We start from the raw sequence: 21,530 nt of genomic DNA, 5'->3' as shown, positions 1-21,530 counted from the left end.
TAATATCTGGTTTCCTGACTTGGCTTGTATACCTCGTTTTCGTGATTTCTGGCTCCCTTGGCTTGTTCTTGACTATTCTCTAGCTGTCTAACGTAGAGTCTAGCCATTCTAAGGTCCGGAATAAGTTTTTTTATTACAACCTGCGTGTTGGGTCTCATTGGAGTCCTGACAGAGGGAGACAGACACAGGAGTAGCAACACTTGATAGAGGAAAGACTAGAAGTTCTATTTTGGACAGGTTGAGTTTAAGGAAGTGAGCAGCCATCCAGTTGGAATTCGCGGACAGGCAGTCAGAGACACAAATCAAGATGGGCGGAGAGAGATCAGGAGAGGACAGGTAGATTTGTGTGTCATCTGCATTTAAATGATAATGAAAGCCAAAGGAGCTGATGAGTTTACCAAGGGAGGCAGTATAGATGGAGAACAGTAGGGAACCAAGGACAGAACCTTGGGCAACGTCAACAGAGAGGGGCACAGGGACAGAGCAGTATCTTGTAGACCGAGATTACGGAGAATGAGAAAAAGCTGTTGATGATCAACAGTGTCAAAGGCAGCAAAAAGATCAAGGAGAATTAGGATAGAGTAATGGCCACGAGATTTAGCAGCGATACTTTGGTCACAGCTGTTTCAACAGAGTGATGAGCGCGGAATCCAGACTGAAGCGGGTCAAGCAGAGAGTTGGAATTGAGGAAGTATGTCAACCTTGCATACACCACTCTGTCAACTATCCTGGAGGCAAATGGCAGTAGCGATATAGGGCGGTAGTTGGATGGGGAGTTGGGGTCAAGGCTTTTTCAGAATTGGCGTTATGTTAGCATGCTTGAAGGGTGAAGGAAATGTGCCGGAGGAAAGGGGGAGACTGAAAATTTTAGTGAGAGGAAGAGCAAGAGAGGGAGACAGGGTGTGGATGAGACATGAGGGAATAGGATCGAGGGAACAGGTGGTGGGGCGGGAGGACCGGAGCAGAGCAGAAATCTCTTCCGTTGTAGTAGATGCGAATGAGCAAAGAGCAGTGGAGTGAGTTGGTTTGGGTGATGTATTGAAAGAGAAGGGAGATAAGTTAGAGATATCTTCCCTGATTGTAGAAATCGTCTGTGAAGTGAGTTGCAAAGTTTGAGGTGGACAAGGTGGTAGGAGGAGGGGGAGCAACAAGGCAAAGGAGAGCATTAAAAGTGTGAAATAGGCATTTGGGTTGGCGGGACAGTGTGCTTATGAGGGTGTTGAAGTAATTTACTTTTGCAGAGGAAAGAGTCAAAGTGTAGGAGCGCAGCATAAATTTATAGTGGAGGAAGTCCGGTGCAAAGTGAGTTCCAGCAGTTCTGGAACATTTTTGAGATATTGGGTCAGCTTGGTGTGCCTGGGTTGTGATTGGGAGCGCTTGCTGCGTTTAAATGTAGGAGGTGCCATGATGTCTAGTTGAGAGGAGAGAGTGGAGTTGTAGAGTTAGGGCAAGTTAGATTTGAGATGGGTATAGGAGTTTGGAGTTTGGTGGAGAAATGCAGGAGACCAAGGCAGTGGAGGTTTCTGCGAGATTGGAGAGTTGAGGGTGGTGAAATTTGGGTACGGTTATGCCGATGTCATAGGTCAGCAGATGGTGGTCAGATAGAGGAAATGGAACATTGGAGAGATTAGAGGTGGTACAGAGAGTGGTGAAGATGAGGTCAAAGTGTTTCCTGCTGTATGAGTTACATTCGACTTGTTACATTTCTGAATTCTATGAGTTTTATCAACTAATCAATGTATATATGAACTATATATAGTAAAATTAGTAAATAGTCATGGATATAGTCGTAGTTTGACTATTCCAGAAAACATTTTACAATGTATATTCACTACAACATGATGTTCAGGAATTAAACCCAATATCTTTGGGGCACATGTTGTGTTGGCTTGTTGAAAACCACTGTCATAAATGGCAGCTATGTTTTAAAATATCAAGTTAGCCAATATTCTATGTTTCTTTGTGAAAAACAGTTTGCCACTAACAGATAGCATCAATGTTCGTCTCTCTCAGCTGGTAAAACACATCTTTATAATATTGGTAGCAGTAATATTAATTTTAAACACCATACACAGATACAGATCATGTATTCACAGATCTATACGGCAAAATATTAATACTAAAGTTTAGGGATATTTTTGCTGGCTGCCAATTTCAGTTTCCAGTTTCGTGCATTGGGTTCTAAGGGCGCCAGATGGTGGTAAGTTCTTATACCGACGGCTACTAGTGAAATTTTACATCTGTGTTTATGTGTTTCCCAACGACATGATCACCTGGTAAGGGCACCATAGCTCAACTAATTGGCATTTATTCACAAATTGGAGTGAATTAAAACTGAAGCTAAAATAGCTGATCTGGAGTTTATTTTTATTTTTTTTACAAATTAGTTGTAGCTTGGCCATTATATCCCAGATTTTGCTACAAATTGGAATTTTGTGAATAAACCCCATTCACTTGACTCTTACACATTTTGACACATAACGGCGCTGTGCTCTTGTGGTCGTCTTAATAAATTTTTATAACAACAACTTAAGACAATTGGAAAGATGGTTGGAACAAGCAGACAGGAAGTAACAAGTTCCACTGTCAGGCCCGTTCTGACCAACTTGTCTAAATAATTTGAAACGTGGTCACTGAATAGCAATATTCAATAGTACAGGTATAACTTCTACCTCCTGTAATTAGGGTTGGTCGAGACTGGCTGAGGGTAATTAACAGTGTAGTTTATAAATACATGTCCTGTAGTTACACAATTCCCATGCAGCTCATCCAGAATTTCGTCCATTATCATCTCATTTCTTGTAAAATTGTGTGGTTTGAAAATGGAGCAGGAATGGGTATCACGCCAGTGATACAATGTGCATCATTGGTACTGTCTGGTGGCTAGCAGTCTGAAAGGACATGCCCCCTCGGCCACCATGTTACACCAAACATGGCCAGGACCTTTTATCTCCCACTGGTAACAGTAAAATGTGGTTGGAAGGTATGCTGTTAGAAATACAGTCAGTCCTCACTTACCGACTGAGTTCTTACGACTCAGTCATAAAACGAATTGGCCGGTAAGTGAGGATGCCCTAGCAGGAATTTCTCCGAACATTGACCAGTTAACTAGCGCAGGGAATCACACAAATCTATGTTCAATGAAATTTCCCCAAACATAGAGCAGCTCTCTAACGTGGGGAATGCCTTGAATCCCCACACTAGAGAGCGAGTTGTAAGTGCGAGCCGTCGTAAAACAGGTAGGTTGTAAAGTGAGGACCACCTGTATAATGTACAGCTATCACTGCTGACTGCATCCTCTTTACATTGGCTCTATGTTGATCCTCTAGATTGTAAGCTCTTTGAGCAAGGTCCTCATCAATCTATTATTCCTGGAACACTTTGTAATTGCCTCCTTTATTGTTACATTTCGCCCTTTTTTACTAATATTGTAAAGCGCTGCGGTAGTTGGTGCTATATAAATACTAATAATAATGATAATAATTTACCACAAGATAAGGTTTGCAACCAAAAACTGACACTTTCACCCCAAACCTAACACAGCTTTATTTTGTATAATTAATACTAATAATGCTATATTTTTGTTGGGCTGTAGAATAATATTATTTATAAATGCCTCACACTGACACTGCCCACACTCAGAGCTGCCATTTAACCCCCACACTGCCAGCAGGAATCCCTGCACTAAATGTAGCCCCAGGCTGCCCTGCAACGTGGCGTCCTCACCCCTCCCAGTCCCCGTGTCCCTCTCAGCCAATCACAGCGCGCGGGAGAGAATGGAACGTTCAGAGGAGACTGAGGCCGTGTGAGTCGCCGCCTCTGATTGGACGAACTGAGGGAAACTCTTTAAATGTCCAGAGCTGTGTGAGGCTGAGTGAGGCTGTGAGTGCATCCTGAGGAGGGGCAGTGAGTGCATGCTGAGGACTGCAGTAAGTGCAAGCAGGGCTTTACTGAGTGGACTCCTGTATAATATCATGGAATGCTGCATTTAGTGTGTCATGGAGGGCTCAGCTGCTGCAGAACTACAACTCCCATGATGCTTTGCCAGCTGTGCAAAGGGCAGAGCATCATGGGAGTTGTAGTTCTATAACAGCTGAGTTCCCCTTTTTATCCGTTCCTGTTAGAGAGGCAGCTGGGTTGAGTAAGTGTGCTGAGTGAGTGAAGGGCTGAGTGTGCTGTATTTCCAGAAAGTGGGTCAGTGAGGGAGTGCATGCTCATTGCAGGGGCTGAGAATGAGTGTGAGTTCATACAGCTGGATTGGCTGTAAGTGAGTGGGGACTCATGGGGACCTGTTAATGTGGGGGCCATGTGAGTGAGTTCACGTTAATGAATGAGTGTGAGTTCATACAGCTGGATTGGCTGTGAGTGGGGACTCATGGGGACCTGTTAATGTGGGGGCCATGTGAGTGAGTTCATGTTAATGAATGAGTGTGAGTTCATACAGCTGGATTGGCTGTGAGTGAGTGGGGACTCATGGGGACCTGTTAATGTGGGGGCCATGTGAGTGAGTTCATGTTAATGAATGAGTGTGAGTTCATACAGCTGGATTGGCTGTGAGTGAGTGGGGACTTGTTAATGTGGGGGCCATGTGAGTGAGTTCATGTTAATGAATGAGTGTGAGTTCATACAGCTATCTTGGCTGTATGTGAGTGGGGACTCATGGGGACCTGTTAATGTGGGGCCATGTGAGTGAGTTCATGTTAATGAATGAATGAGTGTGAGTTAATACAGCTGGATTGGCTGTGAGTGAGTGGGGACTCATGGGGACCTGTTAATGTGGGGGCCATGAGTGTGAGTTAATGAATGAGTGTGAAGTGATGCTGGTGGAGACTCATGCTGGTTTAGTGGCAGTGTAAATGGTTTTGTGATCTCTTGTTACTATATTGGTCATGTAGATGAGTATTGTATGAGGCAGGGTTAGAGTGTTCAAAAAAGGTCAGATACAGATTCTGGGGGTGACGAGGGATCCTTTACAGCGTCTAGAGACAGGTCCAATGCAGGCACAAGTTGATCGAAAGGCGTCCGACACACAGAGGGGAATGGTTGTCAGGGGGACTCAGAGTCTTAGTGGTTGACAGGGGTGCGACGCAGAGTCTTAGTGGTTGACAGGGGTGCGACGCAGAGTCTTAGTGGTTGACAGGGGTGCGACGCAGAGTCTTAGTGGTTGACAGGGGTGCGACGCAGAGTCTTAGTGGTTGACAGGGGTGCGACGCAGAGTCTTAGTGGTTGACAGGGGTGCGACGCAGAGTCTTAGTGGTTGACAGGGGTGCGACGCAGAGTCTTAGTGGTTGACAGGTTTCCGACGCAGAGTCTTAGTGGTTGACAGGTTTCCGACGCAGAGTCTTAGTGGTTGACAGGTTTCCGACGCAGAGTCTTAGTGGCTGACAGGTTTCCGACGCAGAGTCTTAGTGGCTGACAGGTTTCCGACGCAGAGTCTTAGTGGCTGACAGGTTTCCGACGCAGAGTCTTAGTGGCTGGCAGGTTTCCGACGCAGAGTCTTAGTGGCTGGCAGGTTTCCGACGCAGAGTCTTAGTGGCTGGCAGGTTTCCGACGCAGAGTCTTAGTGGCTGGCAGGTTTCCGACGCAGAGTCTTAGTGGCTGGCAGGTTTCCGACGCAGAGTCTTAGTGGCTGGCAGGTTTCCGACGCAGAGTCTTAGTGGCTGGCAGGTTTCCGACGCAGAGTCTTAGTGGCTGGCAGGTTTCCGACGCAGAGTCTTAGTGGCTGGCAGGTTTCCGACGCAGAGTCTTAGTGGCTGGCAGGTTTCCGACGCAGAGTCTTAGTGGCTGGCAGGTTTCCGACGCAGAGTCTTAGTGGCTGGCAGGTTTCCGACGCAGAGTCTGAGTGGTTGAGAGGGGTGTAACACAGGGTCAGAACGGTTGAGAGGGGTCCGGTGCAAGGTCAGGAACTCAAGGGTAGTCCATCCCAGGGTCGGGGGGCTTGCGTGAGGTCCGACACGTGGTTAAAGGTGCTTTGACAAAGGAGACATTTGAACTGCTTCTATGGATCAGTGAACACATGGAGGAAAATACATAACTAGCGGAAAGTGGGTACGGGCATTTTGAGGGTAAGTAAAGAAGTGTGAGCAAGCCAGGGACAGTTCAGGCAGAAATTTGGAATGCCAAGTGAAATCTACAAATAGGCTTAATATCTACAATTGTTCCATTTAGTGCAGACATTTGCAAGAGCCAGTGTGCTGCATGTGAGCCAATTTCAGAGCTGTAGGAACAAGTGTGAGCTGTGGTGAGGATAAGTGTGCTTGGCAATGTGTGAGAAAAAGACTGAATGTGTTGGAATGTTTGTGAGCTAATAAGCAGCCTGTGGTGAGAGGTGCAGACTGAAGTGCAGGCAGCAAGAAATGCAAGTTGATGCACTGCCTGAGGGCGTGCTTGCTGCGGAAACAGGTGTTCATTTCTCCTCTTAGTCCAACTCTGTTTGTTCCCCTAGGGTCCTCTGGAAGAGAATGGATCCTTGCAGCTTCTTGTACTTGCTGCTGTTACTGTGTACCAAGCAGATACTCGCCAAGCCCACCTTCCGCAAGGAGAGGATCCGCCTGGACCCGGAGCTCAACAACCAAATTCCTGAGGATAACCAGAGCTTCCAGCTGGACCATGAGGCTTTCCTGGGGAAGGATGAGTCCAAGACTTTCGACCAACTCACCCCAGAGGAGAGCAAAGAAAGACTGGGGTGAGACTCGTTAAACGTGCATTTTGGGTGGTCCCTACTAATACATCATTTATAATGTTTATTGTGCATAGCCGAAACATTGAACCCTAGTTGTAGGGTCCTGATATTTTGCCCAAAAGGAACACCCCATGCACCACAACTACTACAGTAAGCTTTAGGGGTTTATAGGGCCAGGAGTGCTCTGGCCCTCACATGCAAATAGTCAAACCGTTTGTTTAGGGCTTGACTTCAGACCTGGGGTCCGTCCCAGCTACTGTGAAAGCCAGAAGTCCCAGCAGGTTAGGGCTTAGCTCATTGGCTCAGAGCAGTCCATTGACACATTTAGAGGAGCTCACAGAAGCTCCTAGCTGGTGCTTCCCTGGCAGAAGGGACATTCATCCAGAAGTCAAATTATTAGCAAACAGTTTGACTTTTTACACAGAGGGGGTCAGGGGTTGGAGTGTTCCTTTAAACATGTCCAAGCATAATGACGTTGGAGTCTTACAAGGGCTGGTCCTTTTATCAATCCCTAATTTACATTCTGCACATTTCTTATATTGACAGTTTTTATTTTTTATTTTAAAGAAAAACCTGAAAATATTTATCACCTGTATAACATGCGTCCACCCATACACCGCTTTATACTCCCACACCCTTTAACCCCTTAAGTACTAGTGATCAAATTATTATGTCCTAGCAATCCTGTGGTCCTCAAACATTCTGTATGAAAATAGAACGTCTCACCCATGTGCTGCCAATACTAAATATGCAGGCTATTCCGATTGTCATGGCAGCGTGAAGTTACACTGGTTCTTAAAGAGTTAACAATTAGCTCCTTCAAAATGAGGAGGGTGTTGGATCAGATGACAGAGGAGTCCCCTTACCAGGCTGATAACGTGGCACATTGGAGCCTGTGGAATTCTTGTCAATAGACTCAATTCAAAGGTTGGAATGAAATCTGTGAGGAAGGGTAAAAATGCCACCCACTTACCTGACACTCTCCAGGAGGCATCACATTACTTCTAGTTAATTATAACTTGTAGGCAAGGAAATATATTGCTTTAACATTTCCCAACATTAGAGACTGGCTCCCATTCATATATTTTTTATTTTTTTATTTTATTTATTTTACATTGCTGGACATTAAAGGGGAATTTTAAAGTTGGAGCCAAGATAGTTGATGTGAAAACGTGACTGGCTTTATAATGTATTGTGAAATTAAGTGAATTTTTAAATTCTCCATACATTTCTTATTCAGTGAATAACCCTGCTAGCAACCAATAGGGTACGTTTGGATAACATTTTAATGATGAAATGTGATACAGTTTCATCTAACAGTACTTGCATGAGAGTACTTAGGCTGCAAACACAGAAAACATGCTAATACAAGATACCCTTTAAGTGTCACAGTAGGGAGCAAGGACTACGCCCGAAGAACTATTTTTTATGGTGGGATTTAGAAGTGCAGACATCTCTTCCACCTTTCTATAGCAATTAGTAGTTTGAGAGATCAACTTTCCTCCAGTAGGGTGGGATCAGATATTTTGTTGCCAACAGAGATGATTTACATGGTTTGTGGGGATACTTAGTGTAGTAAAGCAGCACTTCTCTCTGGGAGGTAAGTTTAAGGAGGTTAAGGATTTGATGGGTGGTGGCCTTTTCCAAAAATTGCGCCCAGCTAGGGCATAGCCACAAACATGCAGGAAGGTGCTGATTGTGTTCACATACCTCCAGCAATCTGGTGGGGTATAAGGAAACACCTGATGGAGTATTGTGTATTGTTTTTATCCGCTGAGCTTTATGCTAATGTCTCTTTACAGGAAAATAGCTGACAGAATAGATAGTGATAACAATGGCTTCATTGAGACTGAAGAACTAACATCCTGGATTAAACGAGTACAGAAGAGATACGTCTATGAAAATGTCGCACGGGTCTGGAAGGACTATGATGTCAATAAAGATAATCATATTTCTTGGGAAGAGTACAAACAAGCCACTTATGGATATTATCTGGGTAAGGTTTTTCCCGTGCATCGTGTTGGTTTAAGATTACTTTTGTAATTCTGTCAAAAATGTTTAATAAATGTTTAAATAAATAAAAGTAGGGTTGTTAATATTATCAATTGCTTTGTGACTCTTGGGGTTTCAGGAGTCCTGCCATGCTTACATTTTAAATTTTGAAATGCCTTTGTGTATACCTGTTGGGTAACTGTTAGTTATTTTTTACATTAGCCAGCTGAGAGCAAACTACTTGGGCTTTTGTCCATTCTCAGCGTTCATTATGTGCATTTATGTCCTATAAAAATCCGTATGGGCAATAGGCGGCAGTGATAGGCTGAGGGCATTCATGCGACGCCCTCACTCTATGACTTTCCCCATTGCTGCATGGGTTAATGAGACAAGGTGATCTAAAGTGGAAATAGAGGCACCCCTGACGGCCAGGGTCTCTTGATTACTGTTAAACCATAAGTAAACCATTTAACAGTGAGTGGAGGGGTGTTGCCAGGACACATCAGAATTCATAACCACTTCAAAGAGATTGGGTGGTTATAATGCCAGGGATTTTCCTTTAAATTCTATTTGTGGCTAGTTCGCTTTTTCTTATGGCCCACCTAAGTAATCCAGAGCCGCATGTTCACAGTGCTTTGAGGGGTTTCAATGACAGATTACCAACAACAGACCCAGAAGGCAGGAGCAATCATCTTTTTGGTCTGGTATGCAAATAGTATAAATTCTCTCTTCACTGACTCAATAAATTAAAATTTGTTTGAGACCTGAGCAGAGATTTGCCAGCACACTAGCTCACACGATTTGTTTTAGGGCTTCTGTTGGCATTCTCTAACGAGTTCTCAAGTCACTTCGATATTTGACATACCACATATACAAGCCTTACTAAAATGGAATGTACCACTGAGAAAGAATCTTCTACATTGGATTTGGCTATTAAAATCAAACTCAATAGTAGCAAACTGTAATAACTGCAAACTGTAATCAAGCATCATATTATTATTTCAAAGTCTTTTTTATATTGACACTCCAATATGTAAATAGTGTTACCTACACAAATATAGACGTAATAATCTAAAGCCCAATCAGGTCTTCTGTAAAAATACTTATCTGACCGATCCTCTATTAAAAGCTATTTCTAGACTGCTGCATTATTAGATATCTCATTAATCATAGATTATTGGGTTTCTGAGGCTGCAGGTATTTCTAGCTGTCGTTGGGATACATTTTGTAGAAGCCAGATTAATCAATATAGCATGAATTGCTGGGTTTTGATATTTAAACCAAATTACCCAAACTAAAATTTATAGCCAAACTAGAATTTTTTATTTTTTTTTTTTATTTTGCTTTTGTGGTCTTAAAATTTAGTTCACTTTGTTTTTTCAACAATTTATGCTTCAGTGAATAATCCAGAAAATGACAACGTTCCTTTAATTTTTAGAACATAGTACTATATAAGACGCTGGTATATGGGCAGCACAAAGCATGTAGAATGATGCATGGTAAAATCACACAGAACTCCGCGCTGTAGAATTATGAATTTCTGATGTCCTATATCACTACTCTTATTCTAAAGAAGGCAGAACTAGTGTGATCAGAGCCACATATCTCCCTGCTCACTTACAAGTGATATACCACCCACTGTACAAGGAAAACAAGTAATGGGTTCAAGGGGCAAAACCCAACCCAGCTCCGATACCTCTGATCACATTTCCCAGTTCGTAATGTAACAGTGTTTTTCTTAATTAGTTATTCATAAGCCCGAACAAATGTGGGCGCCGTGCTTGTTCGTTTTTCTTTCTTTTGTTGCACATCCTGATTTAAAGCTATAAATATACTTAAAGACTTTGAGAACACATGGAGATCTGACAGAAAGCGAGACACCGATTTATTGACCTGTCAGTGATAACCTGGTTCCTGACTGATGGTTTCCATATTCTTCACATGATTAGATAAGGCTTTGTTCGTATATCTACAAAAAGTAGAAAAGACTGTATTCCATAAAAATGAAAATAAAAAAATCAGAATAGCAGGTTTTTTTTTATCTGTTTTTTTTATTTTTTACACGCATGCAAAATAGTTGGTGAGCACTCCTACCACATGATTCATATTAAAGGCATGTTTATGCTTGTGTGTATTTGTTGGCTTGTACAGCCAGCCAAACTAGAATTGTTTTGTAATGTCCCTTTCTTATTTTCCAACAATTAAAGATACAGAAAATGTCAGGTTCAAATCAGTTTGTGTGTGTGTATGTGTGTGTGTGTATATATGTGTACATATATATTACATTTCAAAATGCTTTAAAGAGTGCTAAAATCATCTGGCAGGAGAAAGTATCTGGCAGGAGCATGGTTCAAGTGGATATTAAGTCTGTTAGATTTGTGTGTCCAATTCCTAAAATCCTGCGGGTTCATTGATATTATTTTGAATCTTCCAATGCAGCAAATCCAGAAGAATTTCAAGATGCAGCAGAACAGTTTAACTTCAAGAAAATGATGCCTCGAGATGAGCGAAGATTTAAAAGGGCAGATCTTAACGGAGATTTAGATGCAAACCGAGAAGAATTCACTGCTTTTCTACACCCGGAGGAGTTTGAGCACATGAAGGACATCGTTATATTGGTAGGTTCCTGCATACTGTTTGCACATCGCAATATTCCGAGTAAGAGTTAGATTAATTATTCATTCTTCTAAACTCCTATAAAATATTTATTGGAGTGAAATGTGCAGTGGATAAGTAAAACGCATTGCCACCTTGAACTACTTCTCCCATGATTACTTACAGGCCTATGAGATGTGCCCTCATTGAAATCAGGTCCTGAAAATGACTCCATATCAGTTCCATGCTAATACCACTTGCGATAAATCAGGGGGGAAGGTGTGCTGATATGGAGCTGATAATAATTGCCATTTTTCTAATCTACTAGATACATTATTTTTTTTGGGTTCCATACATGCATATCTAAAAGGCCAGTGCAAGGCTACACAGGCAAAGACCATTTTTTTTTTTACAACCCTAAAACATAACTTTGACTGTTGACCTTTGTTTCCTTACCCCATATTGCTCCTCTTACTTTGTCCCTCTTAGCTATATTTGGAAACATACACTCACACTCTTAAACAATTTAGATGTTTAAATACACTAGTGACATCTAATGGTTAAATCCCCTGCTCCATAATTTTGGAAGAAATTCTAAATTTGTCAGGATGTACAAAAAAAGGAATTCTGTGCAAGTCACATGCAGGAAGGTGTGACTGGAGCTGCATAAACAAAGTGATTTAACACCTAAAGAGAATTGAGCCGTGAGACTGCAGGGACATGATCTATACACCATAACTACTTCATTAAGCTAATGTTCTTTTGCATTCTGGTGTAGACTCCAGTTAGTAACTATGTAACCGTAGTGACATCCTAAAATGTAACATTACAGTATCTTGTTTGAGCAGTGTAACAGAAACTAAGATAAGCTGGCTCCTTTTTCTGCAGATATGACCCTGTAAAGAACCCCACACGTTCTTTGCTAAAACAGGTCTCAAATTAATTGATGGTTCACCATTTAGTCAGTTCAATGAGCAGGGTAAGCTAACAGGATCAGTGAGCATAAAGCACAGCAGCTTATAGGGTAACTATAAGCAGCTTGAGAGTGTGGACCTTTCTGGTGTAATATGCTGTATTTGGCCTATGGACAAGGCCAACCTCTCAATTTGTAGTAAAACCTGCATAAAAGGTTTGACTTACCTGAAATCCAGCGCCTGGTGCAGCTCCCAGACCTGCTGTTCCACACACCTTCCTGACCTCACTGGGACTGCGCGCAGTCTAACCTTCTTTTTACTGGCTCAGAGCGCAAGCACTTGCTCTAGGTCGACAAGGGGAGGGAGTAGGGAGGAAGCATTTTAAAAAAAACAAAACACCAGTGTTGCACGGAGGGGGGAGCGCACTGACCGCAGACTTAATTTATGCACAGAATTAATATTAGGCAGCCTGGAACATAGCTCTGGGCTGCCAGTGTCACATGTGCTGGGGGTGCATCTAGCCCTCCGCACGTAATTAACAATATCTCAGTATGTGCAGCTCAAAAACACTGCACATACTCTTATCACCACATATGGACTCCTACCAAATTAACAAGACTATAGTATTGTGTGACGCTGCAGCTACACTATGGGCAAGTTGCCTACATTGTTGGTCTGGATGATTATAAAATGTGTGTGTGTGTGTGTGTGTGTATATATAAAATATATCTAAAATCCTAAATCTAAATATATATTCCTTGCTTAACTATTTTATATGGAGTAGTACTTACAAATTGCAGGTTATCACTTTTTTCTGGAACCTAATCTAAAATTAGATAACTGTTTTGACCACAGAAGTTCCGGGAAAAACATTTTCTTCCTGCTACTTAAATATTAGCGCACCCAATAGAAAATCAAATTGCTGGTCCTCACATTAAACTATAATTCTTGAAGATATTTATGCCAGGAAATTATTTTGACACCTGTTGAATAGTAATTATGTTAATGCAATTAGTTTCCTCTTGTGTGTGTGCGGCATTTAGTAACCATTTTTATTTTAAGAACCATTAATGATCAAGTGATGGAGGAATAATGCCATAGACCCTAAATATTTGGACTTTCTTCCCAAATAGACTTATGTTATTAAACTTTGAATTCGATGTGAGCCGTTTAACTATTAAAATGCTTTAATTCTTATAGGAAACGTTGGAGGACATAGACAAGGATGGAGATGGGTTTGTTGATGAAGATGAATATATTGGTACGATTCCACTTATTGCCTTTTTATTTTTTAAATCAAGCCTTTCCAGCTTCAAGTTTATTGTCATTGATTTCCCAAGCATTTCAAATAACATATTAAAAACAAGACCTTTACTATAATCAGTAGCACACAAAAAGACATATTTACTTAATTCCTTAACATTACACTTCGATCTTTTTATGATTTAATTGATATTTTTGTATATTTGTAAGTGCTTTTTGACTTTTAGAATTGATTCAGAATTCAAACTCAGAATTGCATCAAATTGAACTCAGAATTGCAGGATGAAAGCTAAAACAAGCAAGCTATGACTATAGTTGAGTTGGAGAATTTCTCAGTTATTTTTGTTTGCTAAAGCTTTGCCAGTTCGGTTGTATTTTGCTTCAAATTGGAGTTTAGAGAATAATGCTGTTTGTGTTTCTAGTGTCACAATAATGGATCATTACTAAGTATAAAGAAAAAATATAAGGTCCGCAATATGTTCTTTTCACAACTATACAAAAGTGTAATCTAACTACTGTGAGATTCCATATAGAACTTATCAGGTCTTGAATTAAACCATAATACTAAGATAATATCGTAGAGGTCCATGTGAAGATTTCCTTTTACAAAAAAAAATATCTATAATGTTTGGTATGCAGTTAAAGGACCACTATAGTGCCAGGAAAACATACTCCGTTTCCTGGCTCTCTAGGGTCTTTGGGTCCCCCTCACCCTCAGGGCCCCCCTCCCGCCGGGCACTAGGGGGAGGAAGGGGTTAATCCCTTACCTTTTTTCCAGCGCCGGGCCCCCTTGGTGCTGGGGACTCTCCTCCTCCTTTCCCGTCATCGGCTGAATGCGCCAGTCTCATAGGAAAGCATTCTCAATGCTTTCCTATGGACGCTGGCGTCTTCTCACTGTGAAAATCACAGTGAGAAGCGCAGAAGTGCCTCTAGCGGCTGTCAATGAGACAGCCACTAGAGGCTGGATTAACCCATTTGTAAACATAGCAGTTTATCTGAAACGGCTATGTTTACAGCAGAACGGGTTAGTCCTAGAGGGACCTGGCACCCAGACCACTTCATTAAGCTGAAGTGGTCTGGGTGCCTATAGTGGTCCTTTAAGGTAGATTGTAAGCTCCTTTGCACAGGGTCTTCCTTACCCCTTTCTCTAATTGTAAAGCGCTATGGAATATGTTTGCCCTATATAAAATAACAAAGACTTATCTCATAAGATGATAACCCGTTCTTTCACACATGACATCACTCCTTTTTTTTCATTTTTTATTATTATTGAGCATTTTAAATGAAAATTCGTCAGTTGTACATACTATGAAACCAAACCAGAAATTGTAGACGGTCTAGTCTTAATCTCCAAAATGTCAACTTTATTTCTACAAATGTTTTGCTAACAAACTTTCATGAGACTTGCAAATGCCAAGTAGGGGGGCGGGGGGGGGAAGAGATAGGTTGGGGGCCTTGCTACCTATCCACTGTGCAATTCAAACCCAGCTCATTTTTTATATAGATCTGATTTGAAATAATGCAGGTGTGCTTAAAATAGACCTATAATTGTATCCTTTTGTGTATGATGAAATGAAGCAGAAATAAACCTGAATATAAGAGGGGGAAAAAAAGCAAGCGCTCTCCCAAGATGTTTAATGGGTCTTTAGCAATTAAAATGTTTCTTTGGTCAAAGTTCTAGCACTGTTGGTGCTTACCTACTGCCCTGCTGTTCTCTCCACAAGAGTAAAGTGGTACAAATTGTATACATTGTTTGTGTACAATGTCACATTGCTACAGAAGTCAGCCTCCCCCCTCTTAATGACAGGATTTGTGTTCCCGAGTGGTTTCAGTAATGTTGAGAGGTAAAGTAATTTAATTTAGGTGTTGATCAAGAATGTTGTTTTCACAGCAGTAGGCAGGGAGAAAAATGACATTCTGTTATTTGAGGTTTACACAGGTATTTTCTTAATGTCAAATCAGAATGAAACCCAGACTGATATTTTGTTTTCCAATCACACATTTTAACACAAACACACCCTCTTTAATTATATTGCTTTTTCTTTTCTTTGTAAACTCTTACTTAGTCTCGAAGTCTGTATTAATTTTCTGTACGTTGATAATAGGGGATTGCAGGATTCCATTTTTCTTTTCCATAATTAATGTTCAGACAATGGCCCTATCCTATGAATAATTATAAGGTAGTTGTCAACAATTTATTATTGTGTAAATACTGGTTTAGAAGTATAAAACGTTTCTTCATTGAGTGTATTACCTTGACATATATAGAGAAAGCAAAATGACAGCATACGTCAACATTGTAAAACAATTAATGTGGCTCTGTTGATTGCAATGGATGCTTCTTTAACGCTGCCCCCCATTTTTTGGGGGTGATAAAACATAGCATTAGCAGTAGAGATTTTCAAAGGCCTTGTGTCTTGTTAAATGCTAGTTTCTATTAACTTGCTGGTGAGTCCTTCTTACAGTTGTAAACAAATCCCATACGTAATTCTGTAGATCAGGGCTTGGGCCACGTTCAAAAGGCATCCAGCATTTGTATAGTGAAATAATAGTCTTATTGTCTTTCGTACTGTAGGTCAGTCTAGACAAATAGCACGTTCTTCTTGCAGCTTCAGGGAATCAGTCAGCTATATGGACAGGTTTGACTCCTGACATTTTCCGTGCGCTCGACCCAAAATTTAAACAAAAGAGGAGAGACCTGCTTTTTCTAAAAATTGTTCTATACCAAGGTTTGAGCTTGAGTAACCTGTTCCTCATGAATTCATGTTTCCTTTTGTTTCGTCTCTTTCTTTTTACACTTATTTTATTCTTATTTTAAATGCTTCAGGTAGATGAACAGTAATTGTTGATGCCGAAAATTCACCCTGTCTTTCACTTCCAAGAGAAAACTGTACAGGTTATGACAAGCACCATGTCATCAAAATTAAGTTGTTTTGGTGCCAGGAGGCTCCTGGCTCACATTTAGAGGTTAAACCATTCTCAACGTGTTTAACCCAAAGTATGAGTCCCAGCACCTTATCTCTACGCCCCTCTGTCTCTCTGCTTGCTCAAATTCTGGAAGCTGGAAGGCTTAGGAAGCATCAAATGGAAGGGCCGCTGATTCGCTACGAGAGTAGTCAGCTGATGCTCTCAGCCAATCAGTGACTCCCCAATTCATAAAACTGGCTTAAAAAGCTAGCAATTTACTGGAATGTCTGTATTGAAGGAAGATCAAAACTCTTTGATTTGCTGAAGACTTTTTAAATCTGATTTATTAAAGGGATACTATAAACACAAAATCAAGTGTTTTGGTGTATATATAATTAATGTCCCAACATTCTCACTGCTCATTTAGAAGTGAAATCCCTTCTTTTTCCGTTTGTGCAGCCCTAGCCACACCTCCCCTGACTGTGTGACTGACGACTGCATGAAAATAGTTCCAACAATTTTAATCAGATCCTACAGCACAATGTGTTTACTTTAGAATATATTATTGTAGCAGAGCTCCTAAATCCCAGTTGGATATCTCCGCTGGAATTTCCTCTTAGCTGGAAGAAGAGCCTTTTTAGTGTTTATAGTTGGAACTGGTATAGTATTTTAAGGGCAGATTTTAACTTTTTTTATGGGCAGACTGCATCTGCCTCAATTATCTCCTGCTCTATTAATTAAACGTTAGTCACACACAGGCAGCTGTTGCAGACTTTGACAGGATATTAACAGGTCAGAAAACAAAAATGTTTAAATTAAACACACTGTGCAACAAAAGAAGTTAGCAAATATAAACTTTTTCAGTAAGTGAGTAGGGAGACTGTGACTAGGGCTGCATAAAGTGATTTAACTACTATATGTCAAAGAATTGAGAAGTAAGACTGCAGGGGCATAATCTATACACCAAAACTACTTAATTAACCTAACGTTGTTTTGGTGCTAAGTGTCCCTTTAGTTAAATCTAAATTACATTAAATATGTTAATGACAAATCAACTCTTCATTCAGAAATAGATTTCATTTTCTTTTCAGCAACCCACCTGAGCAATTTCGAAAGTTTGAGATTACAAGATGTAATGTGTGAAAGGAAAACTGGCCCTCGACCAGTTGATAAAGACCATGTTTGTTTATGTATCTGTTGACTCTATAGAAAATTCCTACATCTGTGAATGGCACATGCTTTTTCACATACAATACATTTTTTATTGTACATTTTAATTTTAAGAGTACGTATATTTTTTTTCCCCCCTCCAAATAGTGGCACAGTTATAACGTTAAACAAGAAATATCTATTGAGTAACAAAAAGTGGACTTTGTCTTCACCACTTCTTATCTTTCCAGCGGATATGTTTATACATGAAGAAGGCGGCCCAGAACCTGATTGGGTAGCGACTGAAAGGGAGCAGTTTGCCGACTTCCGAGATCTAAATAAGGATGGCAAAATGGATAAAGATGAAATCAGACACTGGATTCTTCCTCAAGATTATGATCATGCACAGGCAGAAGCCAGACATCTAATCTATGAATCTGACATAAACAAGGTACAAATACTTTGCAATGAACCCCCATTTTGAGAACCTAATTTCAAACTGTTTCTATTTCTCCTCTTCATTTACAATGTTTGTCCCGACTTTGCCTTCTCTGAACTGAATTATATCATTTACAGAATCTTTATTATGAATGTAAAAGGTGATGGAGCATCTCCTGATAAAATGTATCCATTCCAGGAAAGTGACTTTTCTTTCAATTCTTATTCTGATTAGGACAAACTACTAACGAAGGATGAGATCTTAGAGAACTGGAACATGTTCGTCGGGAGCCAAGCAACAAACTACGGAGAAGATCTCACAAGAAATCACGATGAGCTGTGATTAATGTTTACACTGTGATTTGTTGTGAATTTTACTTTTGTGTTTTATATTTTATTATTCACTTGACATTTTTTTAATTAATTATTTTTTTTTTTAACTAAATTTCATCATATTTGCACCAACAAAACTATACTATTTGTATTACCTCAATATGGGTACACGTGTTACCCTATAATTATATTAGTATTTGAAAAAGCTCTGCAGACAGATTTAATGTGACTTTTTTTTAATGAAAACAGTCTGGTTTTGCGGAACTTTTATTTTTCTTCTTTTTATTGGCTTTATATTTCTACCACTTAAAGTGTAAGATATTTTGGAAGTGTGTAAGTCCATCGATGAATGTTACAGTAGGTTGTTTTTTTTTTATATTATTAAAGCTTCCGTGTACATAAAAAAAAAAAAAAAAAAATCTTTATAAAAGATTGTCAATTATTTCACAGGTTTAGAAAAAAAACATGTTTTTTTTTTTGTTTGTTTTTTTTTTTGTTTGTTTTTTTTACTGTATATTGTGGATGAAAGTGTTTTTTTGTGTCTGTACAGGAAAAGGCTATTGACGTTTAACTACCGTACTTACATTAGAAAAAGTCATGTATTAATCATGTAAGTATCTTAATAAACATGTTAAAAAACAAAACACAAACTGATGTCCTACATTACTTCACTTGTTAGTTTGCAGATAATTGTTTTCAAATCTATTTGTGTAAAATCATTTTGCCATATTTTTAAGACTTTGTGTTACAGAAATGTTATGTTTGTGGATTGAAATTTGTATGGTCAGACACCGTGAACTATCCTTTCTTAATTAAGAAGTCCAATGTTCTTTTCAGTGTAATTATTACGTCTTATTCTCTAAGCAACTGAGAACATGATAAAACATTTTGCGATTGAAATACTGCATTTGTTGCTTGCAGGTAAATATCAAGGCACCCAGCCAACGCAAATTTAATTATGCTGCGCCTGTCGTAGAATTTATGCCTCCCTATATCATTTGTAAATTGCATACATAAAAATTAAGTCAGTCTGAGAAGCCAGATAAACGAAGAATAATTGGGAAGAGCATTAATATGCTGATAAATGTCCTAATCTGAATTAACTACATTTAGTGTTCAGCTTTTATTCAAAGTCTGGTGTCATTCACATAAAGACTAACCATTGAATACTGGTATTCATAGATACTTGGGGCATGGATCACTTAATGGGGTACTAGCCGTACCCCATAATAGAGGGCTCTGAGCGCTGGAGCTGCAGAGGTCATAAAGGTCATTTGTAATCCATAACAAACGGACTTCTTGCACTTTCACACACACTGTCTAATTAAACACATGAACACACCCAATATGCTTTGAAACAAGCAAAAATAAATGTGTTTCTTAGATTGTACACACTCTCTGGTTTTGCACCCAATGTTCTTAAAATATTATATATAAAATTAAATACTAAGTGACTGGTGGAATAAATAGGATAATATAGCAGAGTATAACTTGTATATTTTCTGCGCACCCTATATGCATTTGTTTTGCGGAGATCGAAAATCCAGCTTCACTGAAATCAAACCAATACGGCACACAATTTATTCACAGAACTATGAATTGTAGTGAACTAATATACAAATTGTGAAATTTAGGCTAAAATAGTAGGATTGGGATAGTTGTCCATCTCAGCTATTGTAAGAGCTGGGCTATTAGAGCGTCGGTTTTGCCAATCGACCTTCAATTCCCTATAATATGAAGTTTAGTGAATGATGCTGATTGAGTGTTTTGTGTGGTGGGGGAGATTTATCAAAGCGTCATGATCTGAAAAGTGGTGTAAAGTTCTAAAACTGCTCATTCTCCATGGAAACCAACTGAACCTGCAGCACATTCCCTTGAAGATTGCTTTATGTTTATAACTTTGCCCATTTTGTAGGACATAGAACATTGATAATTCTCTCCAAGTGTTTCTCTGTACAGTATCCGGCTTATTTGCTTACGTTCGAATAGCCCCGTATAGAATGAGGCAAGACCATTCGCTGCTGTACAAAGCTATTTGGACGGCAAAATCCAGACATTATTAATGCAAATAAACAATGTCCATATTTTGCAATTCAGGTCTCGAACGGGCCTGGATTTTAGCCGGACCGAACGCCGAAGGATGGCTGAAATCTGGACTGAATGAATTAAATCTGTCTCGCATTTAAAATAAATCCGAACTGTAAGCCCGCTACCAGCCACCAGGCAAATGGTTAAAAGACCCACGAGGGTTAATTATGTGGCGGCTGGCAAGCATTTGCTAGCCAGCCGCCATATGAAAAAGTGGAAAAAAAAGAAAATCCTATGGGGGTCAATAAGACCCCATATATTACTATAATGGAGGTATATTACCCCCATATGACTCTACCAGCCATCTGGCAGGTGGGGGGTATGTAGCAAAATGTGAAATAACAAGGGGGAAAAAAATCACCCTGTTCCCCCAAAATAAATCTAAAACCTGTAAAAATTAATTTTATTTACCATCACAAGTCTTCCACCTGGGGGACAGCCTATTATTTGGATAATGTTGTGTTCACCCCTCCTTATTTTATAATTAATTAGTGCCCAACGCCCATGGGTGTGGACTGGGAAGAACACTAGTTCCCCACTTATTCATAATATTAGGGCACCCACCAGTCACCCGTAGGTGGGGCCAAGAGGGTTCACTACTTTTATTATTATTAGGCTTTCGTAAATCTGCAAATTTCCATTGTGGTCGGAATTCGGTCATTTGGACAAAATCTGCTGTTTCATGAATAACCCTGTAGGAGTATTTGTGTGGGTTTGTTGGTGTGTGCAATGTTGGCATGTGTTTTAGTTAGGGTTATGTTTATGTGAGTAAATTACTCAGAACACTCGTGTACATACTCCATTTTAAGTTAAGCCCCAGATCCCATGCCAAATATTCCCTAAAGTACCTAAACCCACAACCTGCCCTTTTAATCCCAACAATGTTAGAAAATATCACATTGAGTAATACCCCTCGAGCCAGATTAAGGCCTTCAAGTGTCCTGTAGTGTATAACAGTGTGTATGTTGGTATTTATGTGAGTGTGGCACATTTCATGTGTATCCACAATGTTTGTATGTGTGTATGATGACATTTTTGTGTGCTCTAGCACATAATAGCATTGTGTGTGTGGCGGTTGGATGATATTTATCAAAATATCATGATGTGAAAAGTGGTGGAAAGCCACCAATGGATCTCTTGCAGCCATACAATGACCAAGCCCACAGACT

General features: G+C 40.1%; 1 protein-coding gene across 1 annotated transcript; it reads left to right on the top strand.

Annotated features, from left to right (window-relative positions):
• Positions 1-3,825: 3,825 nt before the first annotated feature.
• RCN1 (reticulocalbin 1) lies at positions 3,826-18,509 on the top strand. Its single transcript, XM_063438460.1, has 7 exons — positions 3,826-3,929; positions 6,446-6,685; positions 8,485-8,678; positions 11,114-11,292; positions 13,384-13,444; positions 17,754-17,953; positions 18,176-18,509. Exons 2-7 carry the CDS (start codon positions 6,462-6,464, stop codon positions 18,281-18,283), a joined length of 966 nt encoding a protein of 321 aa, XP_063294530.1. The 5' UTR covers positions 3,826-3,929; positions 6,446-6,461; the 3' UTR covers positions 18,284-18,509.
• The last annotated feature ends 3,021 nt before the right edge of the window (positions 18,510-21,530 follow it).

Source organism: Pelobates fuscus, chromosome 12, assembly GCF_036172605.1.
Source record: "Pelobates fuscus isolate aPelFus1 chromosome 12, aPelFus1.pri, whole genome shotgun sequence".
NCBI lineage: Eukaryota > Metazoa > Chordata > Amphibia > Anura > Pelobatidae > Pelobates > Pelobates fuscus.
The sequence above is the reverse complement of the archived record's forward strand: the minus strand, read 5'-3'. Positions and strand labels throughout refer to the sequence as shown.

Bases quoted from the DNA above. Each gene is read 5' to 3' on its own strand.
- RCN1 (XM_063438460.1), top strand. From the start codon at position 6,462: ATGGATCCTTGCAGCTTCTTGTACTTGCTGCTGTTACTGTGTACCAAG. The intron at 6,686-8,484 runs GTGAGACTCGTT...GTCTCTTTACAG, and splicing joins GAGAGCAAAGAAAGACTGGG to GAAAATAGCTGACAGAATAG. The intron at 17,954-18,175 runs GTACAAATACTT...TATTCTGATTAG, and splicing joins ATGAATCTGACATAAACAAG to GACAAACTACTAACGAAGGA.